Source organism: Trichomycterus rosablanca, chromosome 6, assembly GCF_030014385.1.
Source record: "Trichomycterus rosablanca isolate fTriRos1 chromosome 6, fTriRos1.hap1, whole genome shotgun sequence".
Taxonomy (NCBI): Eukaryota; Metazoa; Chordata; class Actinopteri; order Siluriformes; family Trichomycteridae; genus Trichomycterus; species Trichomycterus rosablanca.
Genome location: NC_085993.1, coordinates 24,730,701 through 24,745,355, shown reverse-complemented (window position 1 = coordinate 24,745,355; position 14,655 = coordinate 24,730,701). Strand labels below are relative to the sequence as shown.

At 35.6% G+C, this 14,655-nt stretch overlaps 1 protein-coding gene across 2 annotated transcripts in view; it reads right to left on the bottom strand.

Annotated features, from left to right (window-relative positions):
- Window positions 1-6,583: 6,583 nt before the first annotated feature.
- The window catches only part of pigu (phosphatidylinositol glycan anchor biosynthesis, class U), a 37,021-nt gene continuing 28,949 nt past the window's right edge, over window positions 6,584-14,655 (bottom strand). For both annotated transcript variants that reach the window (XM_062997569.1, XM_062997570.1), the window contains exons 8-12: window positions 13,561-13,715; window positions 11,825-11,968; window positions 11,506-11,630; window positions 9,868-10,010; window positions 6,584-7,268 (exon numbers count right to left, since the gene is read on the bottom strand). In XM_062997569.1, the coding sequence (XP_062853639.1) occupies window positions 7,155-7,268; window positions 9,868-10,010; window positions 11,506-11,630; window positions 11,825-11,968; window positions 13,561-13,715 (681 nt within the window). In that variant the 3' untranslated portion in view covers window positions 6,584-7,154. The remainder of the gene's footprint in view (window positions 7,269-9,867; window positions 10,011-11,505; window positions 11,631-11,824; window positions 11,969-13,560; window positions 13,716-14,655) is intronic.

The following is a 14,655-nucleotide window of genomic DNA, read 5'->3' as shown; positions in this document are numbered from 1 at the left end:
TTTATATGGAATAAATGTTTGAAACAAGGTTTGAACAAAAGGTCATAAACTGGAGGACCACTGTGTTTTAAATAAACAACATGCATATGCTTAACAGTACAAACCAAATTCCAAAAAAGTTGGGAAAGTGCATAAAATGCAAATAAAAACAGAAATCAGTGATTTGTCTTTTAAATGCATTTAATTAAAAACAGAATGTATACTAAGGATGGATTAAAACTGTTAAAAACATAAACCAAATACAAAAGCAAATACAAGTGCATAAGTAAAATTACATTGTTTTACATTTGCCAAGTTAAAGTACAGTACAAAGGTAATTTTTTGTATGAATGTGTATATAAAGTGAAAATAAATTTGCAAAACATGGTAAAAACCTACATGGACAGTATCTAAACTTCCACAGTAAAAGTGAATTAGGGCTAGAATAGAGCCCAGGTACTCATTCTACTGTGCCACCCCCACCTAAACTAACTAGTATTGTGGCTTGGATAAAGGTTGGACAATTTATTTAACACAGAAAATTAATTCCAAAGAGTTTAACTTTGCAACTATTTTGCAACTTTATGTCAAGTGTCTTCCTGGCATGATTTATTTTTAGGAGATGTGAAACTAAATTTACACAGCAGTTTACACTTCTGCCTCTACCTGAGAACATGAGAAACTGTTTGCCAAACGTAGAATACCCTCTCTTCACAGCCACAACAAACCATTTAAAAAATATATCTTTTGTTTATTTGCAGTGTATTTTAAATTTAGAATAAATCATTTAAAAAGTATGGGTTTGTTCAGTCCTAACAGACATGACAGTTGGTGGGAATCATTGCAAATTATTCATGAAACATCACAATTTTTTTTTAAAATAAATAACAAGCCTACTAGTATAGAGGAAAAGTATTAATGGACATTGTACTGTCATGTCCTTCAGTGCATGAAAGTTAAACCACCAGTTAACCGGCTAATTTGGTATGAAAACATTAATTCAAGGTTGAATAAAGCAAATATGGTGTCGAATATGGTTTACTTATTTGCAGTAACTTGTGTAATACAATTTGAAATCTATCTTTTCCTTTTTTCTTTTTCCAATTCATGTTTTCTGCATTTACTTCTGTCCTTTTACTTTTGATTTCTGGCACATTTTAACCCATTCACACAGAAACAGGAAGAAAATGGCAAACTTTTTTCTCTGGACAGTGACTGTAGATAAGGTTTAAATCACAGTCACACTACCAGCTGCTTGCACATCCACAAACAACAGAACCAAATCAAACAAAATTCTGACGAAATTCAAAACCAGCAACACTAAATAAATGTTAATAATTTGTTTTATTTTCACTAACCATTTAATCCTGGTCAGAGTTGCCACCCAGGAACACTTTGTACAGGGAAAGATTAAACCTTGGGTGTCAATCTGTTGCTGAACATCACCCAATAACCTCTTCTCTTTAATTTACTCTATTACATTTATTTACTCGAATACAGTTGCAATCAAAATCATTCAACCCTCATAGCAAATTGATCCAATCAATAGCTTAACACAACTAATATAAGAAGTGGTTTATCCAAATTCAACATAAAACACCACTTTTAATGACTACTGCAGTCTTATGATAATTTAAGCCCCTGTACAAAATAGCATGGCACACACTGCAAATCAAGTGTTGTTTCAAGTTGCGCTTGAGATAAAACATTAAATACCTGGGGTTTGTTGACTGTTACATTTGACAGCATTTTAGAAATATGGCTAATTCAAGAAAATTGTCCAAAAAGAAGAGATAATTGCCTTGCACAAACCAGGAAAATGATACAAAAACATATTACAAACATTGAATACTTCTAGAGATACTATTGAATGTATAGTTTGAAAGTTCAATGTTAAAGGAACACTGGCTACAACATGGCAGAAACAGGAAGCCATTATCAGCTGCCACCAGATTGCTTTGGAAAAAAAAACACTGCAAAAGACCTGCATCAGTTTGGTGGCAGCAGGCACTGAGGTTTCAGTTTGCACAATAAGACACACACTATACACTGAAGATCTCCATGCCCAAACTCCAAGACTGACACCTATACTGACCAAAAAAGCACCAGAAAAGTCAGCTTCAATATGCTCAAAACCATATACACTGATCAGCCATAACATTAAAACCACCACCTTGTTTCTACACTCACTGTCTATTTCTTCAGCTCCACTTACCATATAGAAGCACTTTGTAGTTATACAATTACTGACTGCAGTGCATCTGTTTCTCTACATATTGTTTTTTAGCCTGCTTTCACCCTGTTCTTCGATAGTCAGGACCCCCACAGAGTAGGTATTATTTGGGTGGTGGATCATTCTCAGCACTGCAGTGACACTGACATGGTGGTGGTGTGTTAGTGTGTGTTGTGCTGGTATGAGTGGATCAGACACAGCAGCACTGCTGGAGTTTTTAAATACCGTGTCCACTCACTGTCCACTCTATTAGACACTCCTACCTAGTTGGTCCACCTTGTAGATGTAAAGTCAGAGACGATCGCTCATCTATTGCTGCTGTTTGAGTTGGTCATCTTTGAGGTCTTCATCAGTGGTCACAGGACACTGCCCACGGGGCACTGTTGGCTGGATATTTTTGGTTGGTGGACTATTCGCAGTCCAGCAGTGACAGTGAGGTGTTTAAAAACTCCATCAGCACTGCTGTGTCTTATCCACTCATACCAGCACAACACACACTAACACACAAAGCATGCAGAGAAACAGATGAACCACAGTCAGTAATTGTAGAACTACAAAGTGCTTCTATATGATAAGTGGAGCTGATAAAATGGACAGCGAGTGTAGAAAAAAGGAAGTGGTTTTAATGTTATGGCTGATCAGTGTATGGTTTACTTATTTGCAGTAACTTGTGTAGTAAAATTTGAAATCTATCTTTTCCTTTTTTCATTTTTCCAATGCATATTTTCTGCATTTACTTCTGTCCTTTTACTTTTGATTTCTGGCACATTTTTAACTAATTCACACAGAAACAGGAAGAAAATGGCAAACTTTTTTCTCTGGACAGTGACTGTAGATAAGGTTTAAATCACAGTCACACTACCAGCTGCTTGCACATCCACAAACAACAGAACCAAATCAAACAAAATTCTGACGAAATTTAAAATCAGCAACACTAAATAAATGTTAATAATTTGTTTTATTTTCACTAACCATTTAATCCTAGTCAGAGTTGCCACACCACCCAGGAACACTTTGTACAGGGAAAGATTAAACCTTGGGTGTCAATCTGTTGCTGAACATCACCCAATAACCTCTTCTCTTTAATTTACTCTATTACATTTATTTACTCGAAAACAGTTGCAATCAAAATCATTCAACCCTCATAGCAGATTAAACCAATCAAACAAGTACAATATAAATAGCTTAACACAACTAACATAAGAAGTGGTTTATCCAAATTTAACATAAAACAGCACTTTACACCCCTCTACATAATCTCATATGAGCACACACTGCAAATCAAGTGTTGTTTCAAGCACACCTGATGCACGTAGTCAAGGGCTTTATTAGTTGCATCAGGTGTGCTTGAGATAAAACATTAAATACCTGGAGTTTATCAAAAGAATTGTCCAAAAAGAAGAGATAACTGCCTTGCACAAACAAGGATAGAAAAATATATCACACTGAATACTCCTGAAGAATAGACCTGCATCACTTTGGTGGCAGCAGGCACTAAGGTTTCAGTTTGCACAATAAGACACACACTTCTAACACTTATACTGACCAAAAAAGCACCAGAAAAGTCAGCTCCAATTTTCTCAAAAACATATAAATAAGCCAAGAACAGAATTCTGTTTTGTGGAGTGACAAAACAAACAAAAAACAAGCTAATAAACCTAACCTAATAATGTTTTTTAATTTTTAATTTATTACTTAAATTATAGGTAAAATGCATAATGGGTAAGATAGATGTCCAGTACACTATATACAAACAAGAAAGTTTATAAAGCTGTATTTCAGAAAAGAATGCAAGAATGTTTTTCAACCACACTTTGATAAAAGGGTTTAGTTAAATTATATTTTAGACCAGTAAACAAATTAAGAAATATATTTTAAGTTAATTTCCAAATACCTAGTGATTTATTTATATTCACTTTATTCTGGGCAGAAATAATATCTATTTACACATTAAACCAATCAATTGCTTCACACTCGTTCAGTAAGGGGTAATTTGGAATAACTAATAAACCTACTGGTTTGTTTTTATGAGGTACAAGAACATCACAGACCCACACAAACACAAGAAGAACTTTACAAATGCAAATGCATTGGGACCACCTAATTATGCTGTTAAAACAGCTCTGACCCACAGAGACATGGATTCCACAAAACATCTGATGAAGTCAGGTGGTATCTGATATCAGGATATTTTAAGCCGAACCTTCAACCTCTGTACATTGCAAAGTGTATTGTCATACAATGCATGTTGATGCCATCCCTTCCAAAGGTAAACAATGCACACAAATCTAGCTGGTCACATGATTTTTGAAAAAAAAAACAGATTTATCAGACTAGACAATCCTCAACCATTGCTTTAATGTTCACACATTCATCTCATAAACAGTATAAAACTATCTGCATTTTGAACCACAGTAGCTCTTCTGTTGGTCTCTCTCTCTTGTTCTGTGACTGTGTACTGTAAACAGGGAAATATGACCAACTTGCACCTACACAAATCGAATGACCAAGTTAACTGGGAATGTACACATCGGTACTTTGTAAGCTCAGCTGCCAGAATTAAACATCACTTCCAGGACTCCTTGTTCCTTTATGCTGAAGATTTTTAAGGACATTGGCTGTGTGTTTGGGGTTGTTTTCCTGCTGGATAATACATTTGGAAGCCTCCCTGATAATATTGCATGATGGATAAGTATTTGCCTGTATTTCTCAGCATTGAGGACACAATTAATCCTGACCAAATCCCTAACTCCTTTTGCTGAAATGCAGCCCCAAACTTGCAAGGAACCTCCATCATGCTTTACTGTTGTCTACAGACACTCATTATTGTACCACTTTTCTGCCCTTCGACAAACTGCCTTCTGTTACAGCCAATATTTTTGAAGACCACTTCTGGCCAGACCTCTCCAGACAGTAGATGCTAGTACCTGGGTCCTACTGATTTCTGCCGGTTCTAAACTGATGGCACTGCTGGACATTTTCCAATTTTAAAGGGAAGTATGCATGTTGTTTCTTTCATCTGCTCCAAGTTTTCTTCAATGTTGCTTGTTTCTTTGTGTTTCTTGAAGAGAGATTAAAATTCCGGTCTGCTTTAAAATCTTTCTCTGGGAGAGACCTTGCTGATGCAGTATAACTAACTAGTGTCTTGTTGCTGTGCTCAGTCACGACATGGTGTTTGACCTGTGACATAAAACAGTCTTCTACCATCTCACCTAGTAAAGTTTGGCTGTTCCTTATCCAGTTTTAAGCCTCTTACAGCTGTTTCTGTTTTAATACATGACTTGTCTCTCAACATAATGTGCAAATGATGATCATTATCATCTGTTTAGTATGACTGGACTGACAGGGCAAATACTCCCCCCCCCTCCCCCTTTGTTTGTTATCCGATCTATAAATGTCTATGTTGAACTAAAACCACTATTATAGTAAACTGGATGTATTATAAGTGATGGTAAGGAATTTAAATAAAAAGCTGCACCCACCCACTAGAAACGTATTATTGTATTATTATGTACATTACATGAGATTATTAATACGTTTTACCACTTTTACAAATAACTGCAATATAATAATACATTTTATACAGGGCAAACATGAAGGTTTTGCATTTAAATATTAAATCTTATACAACATTTATATAACCCCACCAAAATAAAAAAAAAAATAGATAAACAATTCAGTGTATGTTTAATACATATTCACAATGTTCATAATGTTTCATAAAATATAGTGCATGTTAAATCATTATTGGAAAAACCCCCCACAAATTTACCGTTAGGTGACAAATAAAAAGAAAAACAACAAAAGTGTAAAGTGGTTAGTCAACTTAGTGAACTTGAGATTAAATAAATCCTGGCATAGATTAAAAAACGATCTATCTAGGCTAAGATCTGGTATCTGCAAAAGCCACATCATATGACTTTAATGCAGTGGGCAGTGGTGATTTCTCGGTTTGAGGTACTGGACTTCTAGACTGCTGCAAAGCTATTTACCCGTGAGCAAAGGCCTAAGCCCTTAGCTGCTTGGCTTGTCTTATTTATATATTACTTTTGAACTTGCATTATTTTTATCTTCATTCAACCATTCATTGACCCCTTGTGCCTTGTAAATGAAGAACTGTCATCCTGAAAAAGACCACCCAATCAGGATATACACTATATGGCCACAGTAGAAGTAAAGCATTCAGGTCCATTTTTCTTCCACCCCCAGATCTGACAAGAATAGACTGAAAGATGACATATCTGAACATTCACTTTTTTTGCACTATTGCTTAAAGTCACAGGCAGCTGGCCCTGTTCAGTACGTTTATACAAACCACAAGTCATGGTAAGTTGGTCATTCCTTAGAAATGAAACCATCTGCAATTAAAAGTTTTCGTGGCAAGTTTCTGTCATTTTATTGCCACCAATCTGTAATTCATTCCAAAACATTCCAAATAATATTTTTGACAACAAATAAATTATACAATCCCACTTTTGATGGGTAACAAAAACAACAAAACAGAAACAGTGTTGTGATCTCTCATGTGAGTGACTCAGTTGTATCATCCATGTGTCAGGAGGCACTGAGTACAAATTACAGTAGACTTTCATCCGCCGGCTAAGGTTCATCTGCAGCTCAGAATTTTACATGACAAATGGGTGAGAAAAACCCACCTCCACCAGTTTAAGCTTTTGTGCTTATTCCAGAATTAAGAGCACAAGCTAGCGCCCGCTTAAGTCCTTCTCATTGCAGCTTTGGTCCAAGAGAGGGGGTGTACCATAAAACTGATTAAAACACGACAAAATAACTGCACAGAAGGAAGATGGTTGAAGATGAGAAGATAGAAGAGGAGTCATAATAATAAGTACAAACAGAAAATAAACAAACTGAGTCAGGGAAAGAGGCAAACTGGGCAGGAGTGAAAACGTAATGCTGGCAGATATAATGGTATTAGTGAAGGTCATTTTAACACCAGTGAAGCCTCACTGCCATCTTTCCTTTTTAGGTACAGTCCTTGGCTCAGGTGATGTTCCTGACGCAGGTACGCATAGAAGTAGTCAGACACAAGTAGGATCTAACAGAGCACGCACGCACACACACGCACACACACACAGAGAGAGAGAGAGAGAGAGAGAGAGAATTAAAATAAAACATAAATCCAACGTTTGCCTGTTGAGTCCATGATGTTTTACATGTCCTTTCCATTACTTAATTCAGTGTTAATTTAGTATGACTATAACCACTAGGGCTGTCGCGCTAACCGCAATTTTGAAATATCGCGGTATAGACCAGCCAACCGCAGGGCATGCCAAGCAACCGCAACATCGCGATATTCACGTTTTTTCTTTCTTTCTTTCTTCTCTTTTTTTTTGCTGCAGGGTCCATCTTGTTTTACGTTTACATTCGGGCGTAATAAATGTTAAATAAATTCATAATGAAAATGAGCTAAGAGCGTAATTTTCCTGCCAACTGTTCCGTTGCTGCTGAGTTTCAGGCTTTGAGTTTTAAAATGTAAACAATCGCAACATGAATTATAGGCAAGTTTATTAATGATTAAATTGAGTTCATACTTAATAAAATACTTGTAATTTAGACTATATTTAAACACCCTCTGCGTACTAAAACACTTAATGACGGTTAATATGGCATTGCAGCCTGCAAATATTCTCTTGCTGGCTTGCTGGGATGATTTAAATGAATTTTTTCGTTGAATAAAAATGTATTGAAACGAATAATAACTTAAAATGTAGTATATATTGTTATGTTAATTATAACTACTAAATAGATAGTTAATAGTGGCTCGATAACCAGGCTAGATTTGCTTTGCTCTGTAAAGTCGCATGCAGGATCAGTACACGTGTATTACTGCAACATCGGTAACGTCGGGAACATCGCTACCCAACTCAGATCCTCTCTAAACCACATCAGGTGAACATGTTGGTTCTTCTAGCGCGCATGATAACGCAGGTTTAAACTCTTACAGACTTTATTCTTTTTTTTTTTTTTTTTTTACCATATTTTGATTAGATTAGCATTTAAAATATTTAGCCTAAACTCTTTTTTTTCGTTTCACAGTGTATATCTAGCCTAGGCTAGAAGCTTAATTTAAACCTTTTTTTAATAGAGAAAAGACGCGCATCCCTGCTCTGTTCTGTATTTAACATTAAACACGCATTTCATTGGTCTTAAAGCTGTCTCTTCTTTGTCATTATAGAGCAATAATATACCGAATCGTGGTCTAACAATAGAGCTTGTTTATATAGCTCTAAAATCCAGATAAATTAAGTAATTTTCAAAAAAAAAAAAAAAAAAAAGGCGATATCACCGCATACCGCGATATTAAGACAGGCTGAATACCGCAAGGGGAAATTCTCTCACCGCGACAGCCCTAATAACCACTGTCTTAAATGACAAAGTAAACACTGTGTAATGCTAATAAGCTCAGCAATGTATAAGGACTGTTTAAATGGTAATTTAGTTTTAGTGTTTTGTAACACCACTCACCACATAAAAATCACAGCCACACATTTCATCCTCTGAAAACTCTTAACAGCAAATCTTAGCCAAAACGTTAGCATTATTTTAGTAAAGTAAGAGGTAAATGCAGGTGCAACTATGTGGTTATTTGACACTGTACAGAGCAGAGCTCACAGCTACAAATATGATTTAAAAAATGTATAGTATATAACAATGCAATTATAACATACATACAAAATACAATCATACACATTAAAGCAAATTAACATAAGATACAAATGTAGCAGAATGATATGCAGTCTAAAGCAAAAGCAGGGACACCCCGTGTTCAATTTTATTTTTATGTTTTGATTTTGTATGCAAAAATTATTTCATACATCTTTTACAAATAAGAATAAATATATTTTTATTTATTGTTAAATTGAACATATTGAGGCAAATATATTTTGTTAAACAGCTAAATGATTAAACAAAGAGGCAAGTAGGTCTTGAAGGTAGGCTGTCACAGCTCCAGCTCCAATTAACTCAAATGTCAGTTAGTCAATTAGAAGCTTCTGGTAGGTATGGATTTCTGGCTATTTAAGTTGTTGTTTATTAGGATTTTAACATCATGTTTTACACTTTGGTTACATTTATGACAGGAACAGTAGTTACTCATTACACACGGTTCATCAGTTCTCATGTTTATATCGAACACAGTCCTGGACAATTTTGTATCTCCAATTCACCTCACTTGCATGTCTTTGGACTGTGGGAGGAAACCAGACTACTCAGAGGAAACCCACTCAGACACAGGGAGAAGATGCAAACTCCACACAGAAGGGACCCGGACCGCCCCACCTGGGGATCGAACCCAGGACCTTCTTGCTGTGAGGTGACAGTGCCACCGTGCCGCCCTTTCTGGCTATTTAAAGGCACAGTCAACTTAGTGTATGTACACCTCTGACCAGTAGAATTTTGATATAGTAAATTATAAGTCAAATAATCTGTAAACACTTGTTAGAAAAATTGCATGTGTCATGTACAAAGTAGATATCCTAAACAACTTGCTAAAACTACAGTTTGTTGACATGGAATCTGTTGGATATGAGTGTACCTAAACGTATCACTTTAACTAAAGTTGTACAGTTTGTTCCATACCTCACATGTATGCACATTATTATAAAGTAAAAAATAATGTGCAAGCTAGCACTCACCTGTCCAACATTGAAGAGTAGTGTTATGGCATAGTAGAAGTTTGAGTTGGCACTGCCAGCATAGATCCAGAGGTGCCAGAGCACGGGGAAGAGAGCCGAGCATGCCAACAAAATGCAAGAAACCAGGAAGATGTTCCTTAAAACTAAAAGAAAAAAGACAGAATAGAAAACTCAGTAACAAAACTGACACATAAACTTAACAAATGTTTCTTAATGCTTATTCAAAGAATCTTCTTTTAAATCAGGACTCTATTTACCCATAAACATTATGCTGGGTAGCTGTAGTTTTTTTTTTTTTTTTTAAGAGCTAGTCCTATCTATTATGATTACACTTGAACAGAAACTGTTTTTGGTGTAGAAACATAATTGCAAATTAAGAGGCTCTGTTCCAAATCACACACTGTAAAAATACAATCAATGGTGTAGTACAATGTATAGTTTGGTAACACACTTAAATAAACTACAAAATACAAATACAAAAAATACAAAAAAGGATGTACGCTTCGCTGTGGCAATGTTTACCTCCTGTTTACTGTGTAAAACTGACAGTTTCAGGCATGTATTTCTAATTTGATGTTTAAATATACTATATGCTAGTATATGCTAGTATATACTCAAGTAACTCTGAAATGAAGATTAGATACGTAATCATGACTGGCAAAAAAACTATGATTGCAGAATCCTGTCCATCTGCCCTGCCACAAATGGCCGGTAGGGGGCATTAAAAACGCAGATGACTGTCTGTGGCTGTCTCAAGAGAGTAATGTGCTGCAACTAGGAACGTCCATTAAAAACCTAATAACCTCTGCTTGCTGGCTCGTTGGCTTTGTGCTGAATTGTGTCTGTGACCCCTGGATGCACTGCGAGGCTTGTCTTAGTCGTATCTGCTGGCTCATATGCTGCCATTGTTTTTTTCAGATGAACTCAGCTGGTGTTTGGCACCATTTGGCCATCACAAATAACCACCATGGATGGTCAAGCTGCCTACAGAGATGTTTGAAAGCTCCTTTTTAAATGCTGCACAGTGTATACTGAGCTCCTCTCTGTTTTTTATCCATTTTCTTTTTTTAAATATGTTATTTCACACTGGAGGACTGTGTAAGGTAACCCCGTTTATGCCCTATTTCTATTATCTAAATACTTTCCCACCTTTTTCTGTGGCTGTGCCTTTCACTGAGTGTGTGTCTCCAATGTCCATGTGGGTCAAGCACATGGCCACCTCAGTTTTTCTTTTCTGGGTGAGCATATGGAGTGTGCTAACCCCTATTTCTCTTATGCTCTTGTCTTTTTGGTTTATTGTCACTCTGGTTTGTGCTGCAGATTTTATTTGGCTTCTTTTATTTTTTATTTCTGTTATTTTGGCCAATATTTATTTTGTAGTTTCATTTTTGTTTGTGGCTTTTAGTCACAGTATTGTTCTGTCTTGGTTGAGCATCCTGCATTATGGGTTAGAACAAATTACACCAATTTAAATAACAGTTTAAACATACACAGTTCTAAGATAAATGTGTGTATTCAGATGGCGTTTTAGCATTCTTTATTACATACAACTAAATAAACAAAAAGAAATAACATTCTAGTTTGGACTAAAACATTTCCTATAATTTACATTAAGTTTAATGGACTTTAGCTACTTACATCTGTAGAGGTGGCTCCAGACAGGCAAGAAGGCCATGTAGAGCGCTATGTCTCCTACAGTGGGGTAGGATTTAAAGATGGAGATGATAGCAATCTGTATAAACATGAGAAACACTGGATGCTCCCTGTACCAGAGAAAGAAATAACAGTACATGGGTGTCTAGGAATGTCTTGTCACTGGTCTTATTTAAAAAGTACACTGATAGTAAGTCCTTTAAGTTAAAGCCTAAATACTCTTAATAGCCTGAAAAATTTGGATGTGCATCATACAACTGACTGATCTAGCTACAAATTATGATTAATAAAAACACTGTCTTACTTTAGTTTGATGGAGAGAGGAATGGTGTACAAAAAGGCATTGATCTGGAAGACGCAGATAAAGAAGAAACGAAAGTGTTCGAACATCTCAGCAAAGAAGTACCAAAAGAGCCCAATATTTGGAGTGAGATCTGGTACAGAGAGGCTATAAACATAAACCAAATTTACAGTCACATATATAAAGTCACATATATAAAGCATCATTTATAGCTCATGTGTGATTAGTTACACAACTAAAACAAAACTACAAAACTATTGAAAATTCAGTAAAAATTCTGTATAAAATAAATATTCTGTTGATCAGTGAAAACATTTTACAGTTTTTCTTAAACTAAAAGTTCAAGTGAATAAACAAATCACGGATTCATGTTTTTCACCAAATGGCCCAAATCTTTCGTAGTAAGGTTTATATAGATACATAAATAAAAACGTGAATAGGTATTTCTAAAAGAGGCCAGTGAGTACATTTATCGATGGCTCTCACTGTCTTTCTTGCTGATTTATGTATTTATACAATCCTCATTTCTGGAAAAAAGTATGACATTTCATGAACTGCTATACATATGGCCTCTATACATATATACTCACTCACTCAGGGTTGCGGGGGGAGTTGGAGCCTATCCCAGCTTTTTAATCGGCGCAGGGCACACAGTAACACCCTGGACGGGTGGCAGTCCATCGCAAGGCAAACACTCACTCACACACTCACACACTCACACACACTCACACACTCACACACTCACACACTCACACACACACACACACACACACACACACACACACACATACATACCCATTCACCTATAGGGCAATTTAGTGTCTCCAATTAACCTGACTGCATGTTTTTGGACCTTGGGAGGAAACTGGAGCTCCCGGAGGACACCCACACAGACATAGGGAAAACATGCAAACTCCGCACAGAAATGACCCGGACCGCCCCGCCCCGCCCCGCCTATGGATCAAACCCAGGCCACCAGCTAGCTGTACTACATAATAATACATTTTGGCAGACTGTGGACACAAATATGTTATTACTTCTGTAAGCATGCAACATCAAAACAATTACAAGCTACATTCACACTGCAGCTAAAAGTTGCCCAAATGTTTTTAATATTAGGCACATCTGTCTTTGACATGACTGCACGAACAGCAAAAATCACAATTTTAATGTGCCCCTCTTTCATATACAGTAACAATTTTACTCAGTATATGCAGTGTAACCTCTATACCTCAATAAATACATTTCTGTCAATTCAGTTTCAATCATCTGTGGGAATTAGACCAGTCAAATTATTAGATTACAATTGCTTTACACATCCTTCAAGTTGAGGGACAAAAAAATCAATCAGCTAAAACTGAACTTCAGTCAGAAGCATGAATTAAATCAACATGTAAAAAAAGGTAAATATAAATGCATGTATTTTAAGGCGTGTTTACGGGGCATGTCTTTATTTTTAAAATACTTAATTTGATGATAAATTAAAAAATAAATGGGACATCTGAATGTGTATTTTGGCCTTTAATTCTTAAAATTAAGAACCTTTTAGGAAGTTAAGTTTAAGTAGAGAATTGTTTTCTGCACAAAGTATTTTTGTTCCAAAGTGTGATTACTTCAGAAAAATATCTGATTACAGTTACACTAAAAAGATCATATCTGAAATGAAATCAGCACCCTCTCTTGCATTGTGAATGTAGCCTTTGGAATAAAAACAGAAAAAAAATATTTGGGAAACTTACATAAATCCATAGACTGATGGAATAAAGTCCCAGGAACCCAGCAAAAAAAACGAGAGACAGACAATGACGACCAGACTCCCCACAAACATGAAAGCATACTGAAGGGTGAAGAACCAGAAACTACTCCTGCATGGGTTCACTGGGATATACAGCCGCTGAGAAAGAGAGAAGAAACGGCAAAAATGAATGAGATGTCAGATATTTCCAGTAAAAAAAAGATAATAGTAAGGTTGTGTTAATCTCTTCAATTAAACTTTGATAATACTGCTCAGGGAGAGCTTTTTAGTTCTAAAAATTGTGAAATTAGGAAAAATCTACATTGTGACAAAATTGAAATGGCAAAAAATACAAATTTTGTACTTTTACTTTGTAAAAGGTTATCAGTATTGCACAAAAACTTTGTCAGCTCAACATACTGTATGATCAGAAAACAAAAGCTTCACTGGTTTTTAAAAACTGTCACATTTGTCATAATTAACTAATTAGAGGTAGTCATTCCACAATCCTACATTACATGCAATGACACCAGATTTGACTAAACAATACAAAATTTGCTCATTTTATTTAAAACTAATTATATGTGCTAAAAGTTCTGTAAAACACTGTACACAGTTGAGCCAATACATTATGACCACAACCTAAAACAAGCATAATCAGCATTAAAAGTAACTGCAGTTTAAGTCACATCATCACTTCTGATGGTTCAAAAGAAAAAATTAATTACAGATTTTTGTTTTTAGTGCATTTAACACAAGATCCCGATTTTTTTGTAAATAAGGCTTGTATTAATACATGAATAGAAAGGTGTATAGGTATATTTAAAAGGGGCCAAAAAGTGCATTTATTTATGGCTCTTACTTTGTTTCTCGCTTATTCATGCATTTATACAATCCTCATTTCTTAGAAAAAATTATGACATGAAATTTCATGTTGTGGAATGATATAAAATAAATCTGTAATTTGTTAATTCTCTCTACATATAGCAAGTTATCTTTTGACTTTAAAAGTTTGTAACATGAGGCACAAAATATGGGGTGTTAATGTTTTGGCTCATCAGTGTATTTTGGGTAACCACTTGTTTTTTATTTATTGTTC